The sequence below is a fragment of the Zingiber officinale genome, chromosome 4A, assembly GCF_018446385.1.
Source record: "Zingiber officinale cultivar Zhangliang chromosome 4A, Zo_v1.1, whole genome shotgun sequence".
NCBI classification, from domain to species: domain Eukaryota; kingdom Viridiplantae; phylum Streptophyta; class Magnoliopsida; order Zingiberales; family Zingiberaceae; genus Zingiber; species Zingiber officinale.
The window spans coordinates 22,916,954-22,922,404 of NC_055992.1; the positions used below are offsets into that span (position 1 = coordinate 22,916,954).

At 36.7% G+C, this 5,451-nt stretch overlaps 1 protein-coding gene across 1 annotated transcript; it reads left to right on the forward strand.

The window, feature by feature from the left end:
• Window positions 1-747: 747 nt before the first annotated feature.
• LOC121969703 (protein SAR DEFICIENT 4-like) lies at window positions 748-3,366 on the forward strand. The gene is made up of 2 exons (XM_042519933.1): window positions 748-1,851; window positions 3,087-3,366. Exons 1-2 carry the CDS (start codon window positions 843-845, stop codon window positions 3,110-3,112), a joined length of 1,035 nt encoding a protein of 344 aa, XP_042375867.1. The 5' UTR covers window positions 748-842; the 3' UTR covers window positions 3,113-3,366.
• The last annotated feature ends 2,085 nt before the right edge of the window (window positions 3,367-5,451 follow it).

Below are 5,451 nucleotides of genomic sequence, written 5' to 3' on the forward strand. Positions count from 1 at the left end.
TTATATTTATTAAATGTTGAGAATGAGAATGTTGAAAGTATTCTCTGATTTGACACTGTAATACAGTGAGATGCTATTAATCTCCGGATATTGTACTCTTATTTTATCTTGATATATAAAATATGCTTATCAAAAATAAATAAAAAATGTTACGGTAAATACTATTAAAAGAGAATTAGACCATGCTAGTTTAAATAAATATCTTACTATTTTATTAAAAATCTCTTCCGTTTACTAACTAATTTCAGTGAAGCCTAAAATATATTTACGTTAATGTCCTTTTTTCTATTTACACTAAAAATAATTCCAAGATTTATTAGTAATTCCACAAACGAAACAATCAGTGCTCTAGAGTTCGAGACTCAGTTACAGCATATTATTATGAATTTTTTTCATCATTAATTTTCTCTGATTGTTTTATATTAAAAAATTATAATTATCTTTAGTCCTATATTTTAGAATTGACAACACTATTATCAAAAAAGATTCTATAAATATTTTAGACAGACGATATTAAAAAATATATTTTTCTTAGTTTTTTTTACTAAGATAAGTATAATTAATTATTGATTTATAAAAATAATACTAAAAAATTCAAATAATTTAAATTTTATATATTATTATATTATACCACGAGTACTTCACACTAGTCTAAATAAAAGAAAAGGACGGTGGACCAAAATTTCTTTTCTTTTTATTTTTATTTTAATATAAAAATGATATCCTCAACTATGGAAACTCAAGCATTTCATTTTTACATTCCTACTATATTTGGATTGACTTTACCAAACAAAAAATATTGTTTTTAATTTTAACCTCACGGTCTTCCGGCGACCGCAGCCATGGCATCGCCGTCACCGCCTCCAGCTCCCGGTGGATTCGCCTTCCTCGACGCAGAATCAATCCGCCGCGTCCTTCCCCTCTCTGCCCTCATCTCGCACCTCCGCTCCTCCCTCCCATCCCTCGCAGCCGCAGTCCACTCCCCTCCTCGCAGCGCTTTCCCCCTCCCCTCCTCTCCCTCCGCCTCCCTCCTACTCATGCCCTCCTGGTCATCTTCCCCTTCTCTTCCCTACCTTGGCGTCAAAATCGTCACCTCCTTCCCCACCAACTCCACCCTCCACCGCCTACCCGGCGTCCACGCCTCATATTCCCTATTCCACGCCGCCACCGGTGTTCCCATTTCCTCCCTAGACGGATCCCAACTCACTCTTCTTCGCACGGCCGCTGTCTCCGCCGTCGCTGCTTCATTCCTCGCCCGAAACGACTCACGCATCCTCGTTATGGTCGGCGCCGGTGCCCTAGCTCCCTACCTCATCGCCGCCCACCGCATCGTCCGACCAAGCATCGAAAGGGTCATCGTCTGGAATCGGAACCCCGACAAAGCTCGGATCCTGGCCGAGAAATTGCAAGAAGAGGAGACCGAGGCCGGCAAAGGCGTGACCTTTTCATACTCGGAGATCTTGGACGAGGTGATCCCACTGGGTGACGTAGTGAGTTGCGCCACGAGCTCCGAGATTCCGATCGTGCATGGGGAGAAGCTCAAGCCCGGGGCGCATCTGGATCTGGTGGGATCGTTTACGCCTACGATGAGGGAGTGCGATGACGGTGCGTTGGCTCGAGGAAGGGTGTTTGTGGATTTTGAGGTGGCGATGGAGGAAGCAGGGGAGTTGGTCGGCGCATTTGAGAGAGGTGTTATCTCGCCTGCGGACGTGGGCGGTACGCTGATCGAATTGGTCAGTGGAACAACGGCGGGGAGGATGAGCGACGATGAGGTGACGGTGTTCAAGTCTGTCGGAACGGCGGTGGTCGACCTTCTCGCTGCACAACTGGCATATGAGAGCTCTTTGAAAGGTAGTTTTTTGCAGTTCAATTCTATTTGTCTTCTTCATTTATACTCGATGGTCAATTTTGAGCGGTACCTGCTCAGTAGATATGGGAAATTATCCTACTTTTTTACAAGTTTCAATCTAGTTTTTGAAAATTTTGCAAGTTTCAGTTGTGCTCTTGCAGTCCTACAAGGTAATAAATACTAGTTACCTTGCTCAATCAGAATGCCAGAACTTCTATGCATGGTAGTACCTTTTCATGTCTCAATGTACTGAGTTTCTATTCCCTTTTCATCCTTAACCATTCAAATTCTAGAAATACTTATTATTCTTCAAAGAAAACATATTGAATAAGGTGGACAGTTAGTTCAAACAAGGTGAACGTGCCGACGGGTGTAGGTGGGTTGGAGAAAGCAAGTAAACTAGTATATTGGGCGATTGGTGGGCTAGTCTGTTGCATAGATTCAGCTAACCGAACAGGAAGGACAAACCGAATGGCCTAGGCAAGCTAAGCAAACCAAGCAGGACCATATTGGTCAGATGGGCTAGGTCAGCTAAGCAAGTTAGGTGGATCAAAAGCATGGAGTGACCAAGTGCATAGGGAATTGAAAGGGTTGAGTGGAGCACAAAGGCCGAGCCAAACCAAGAAGGTAAGGTAGATGGGCACAGGGGTTGGAGTGGGAAAATTGGTCATTGAGTAACTAAGCGAGCCAAGGGGATTCGATGTGGCATTTCTTATCAGCTTTAAAATTGTTGTCATCCTTCCTTCTCAGTTGCATATAACATTTCTGTGAACCAAATATAGAAATGAGAAGGATTCATGCATTTAATTCCATGAACCTTAGTTCTTGCCACTGCCAACTGATAGCTGTTATGCTCGAATTGCTCCTGGTACTCATGAAGTCTTATCCAATTTGATTACTCCAATCAAACAGGTTGTTGTACAAATTTTCATTGTGTGAAATTGTTGTGTTTTGTATTTCGCATCTCATGGGCAGTAGCAAGCAAGGACAATCAACCATGCATTTCAAAGAATAACCCTGCTTTGAAGTTGGAAGTCATCCGAACATGACATCATTTTATGCTTGAAGTTGAAGAAATCTTACTCTATGTGCTTTTCCTGTGACTCGGCGTTCACCCCTTAAGTTTCTCATCCTGAAACGTTTACTTTGAACTGTAATGGTGCATGTCATTGTCTTCTGCAATTGTATTCCGGCTATAAGTCTTACTGATTTCGATATTTCCTTATCTGTGCCACAGGATCCTCCTCCATGTTCAGAAATTAGTAGCTGACAGAGAAAAATACTTCCAACTTGCCCTGGCTGTGCTTCGATGGATTCAGATTAGATGGATTGAACACTTTAATACACATTTTGATCTCCATTCTCCAGACGAATGCAGATGTAGGTAACTTGGCATCCGCGCTCACCTGTTTTCATCACTCGTCTATGTAAATGTGTGTGATTCGACTCTCTGAGCTTCTCTTTGAGAATCACTATTTTTCTACTAATAATTGCACCCTATCCCTACTTTCAGTAAATCAACTCTCTCTTGGACTCAGCTCTTGGCCACATAAGACGTACTTAAATTGCTCCCCTTTTCAGTTTGGTCAGTTTAATTAATTCACTAATGATGAGACGAATTGACATTTTTTGAACTGAATCCGTCGAGTAGAAACAACTAGAGGTCTGAAACTCTCAAATGAATTACAGGTGAAAGGTAAAATGGTGAGTGTATGTAAACTAAAATCAATGGGAGCAAGTCCAAATTCAATTTTAACACCTAAATCTAAATGTCTTCATACTGGATTTTGATATCGACAAAACCTTGTTTATGGCAGATACTAACTAGCAACCTGGTTCATTAGGGTTTTGAGAGTTAGATATGTGTCATTGCCATGTTCATTTAGAGTTTGTTTACTTGGATGGTGTATTGGGAAGATGAATTATAGAGGGGATGGTTATTTTAAACTGTTCAAGTTTGCCATTGTCTATCTGAAAAGGTCTTCAGAAAGGAGGGAAAAATTTAAATCGATAACAGTTTCCTCTAATTCACCATTTTCATTCCATCCAAGTCAAATGGAAACTAAATCTCGTCTTACTGAAATATGTTCATCTGTGACTATTTGCAAAATATTGTGCGCCTATGATTTTATTTATTTATTTATTTTTCAAAATGTACTCTTGTGACTCTGGAACATCATAATCTCATCGTCAAGCTCCAATGTTGAACTCATCATCGCACCCCAGCACACATCTACGCCGATTGAATTACTAGTGAAGTTGAGGCACATCCATGGCTTACGCATCATTCACCTTGGGATTATCAATCAATCATTGATGAAGATCAGTTCTAGTACACCCACATTGCATTTAGATATAAACCTAAACTTAGATTTGAAACTAGATCAGAACTAGATAGTACACGTGAGATTAAAGATTATTTTGACAAAAATTAATGTCGAGTATGATCTGAATCGTACAAATATAATGAACAAAACTTAAACTTGTTGGTTTGATTAACAAATAATGACAGCTTATCGAAGATAAATATGTCACGTATTAAGAAGAATCAATAACACATTAAGTAGGGATGAAACTAATTTTAAGTAAAAAAGTATTCTAATATACTTTTGATACCAACAGAACATTATGAGAATCAAACTAAATCAATCAAATATGAGCGTAATTAAATATCTAAGTATATTTTAAACCTTGGGAATACTTTTGTAACCTCGAATTAGACTCTAGTGACATCTTAATTCACTTTACAAATGGATTAAGACCTGAAATACAAGCTCAAATTCTAATACCAAAATACTTCTATTTTTTTTTTTTTTTAAGATAGTCTGATTTCTTGAAATGAAGCTGTTAAAATTATCTAATTTCTTTAAAGGAAGCTGTTTGAACAAAAATAATAATAATTAAAAGTTCGAGCAAAAAGAACTTTTATATGTTTAATTATATAAGATAAATTATTTTTAAATTCAGACAATAAGGTATAACAATCCCGTTGATTTTTAAAGATCTTTTATTTAGGAAAAAATAAAATTAATTAATTTTAGCTAGTTAAGGAGAAAAATATCTATTTCATTAATTACTTATAAATTTATTCACAATGAAACAAAAATATATATAGATTTATATATAAATTTTGAAATTAAATGAGCCTAATTTAATTTTACTAAAAAAAATTAGCAAATGATTTAAAGGTATAAAATTAATTAAATTTAATCACTCAAAATGATTGGGCAAAACAACTATAGCGATTGAAATCAGCTAAGCTGAACTATTATTATCTCTAAAGATAAATACTATTAGTTTAAATATTTTTCATTTTTTTATAAAATATGAGTTGACTCAAATATAAGATGGTTTCTCATTTTATAAAATTAATAGACTGAATTAATAAAACACAAACGTTTCTCAGTTTGCGAGGCCAATAAACAAATAGTTCAAAATAGTTAAAAAAATGCTACTATCTACCAATCAGCGACAATTAGTGACACACGTTAATTGACTAAAATCTAAAAAATACGAATTATTAAATATCCATTACTCAGTTTCTCAGTTTGCAGATGATATTATTTTGATAGATGAAATATGTGAATGAGTAAATGTTAAGC

Excerpts from the sequence above, each read along its gene's own strand:
- LOC121969703 (XM_042519933.1), top strand. The coding sequence starts at position 843 with ATGGCATCGCCGTCACCGCCTCCAGCTCCCGGTGGATTCGCCTTCCTC. Across the intron at positions 1,852-3,086 it reads ATATGAGAGCTCTTTGAAAG|GATCCTCCTCCATGTTCAGA; the intron begins GTAGTTTTTTGC and ends TCTGTGCCACAG.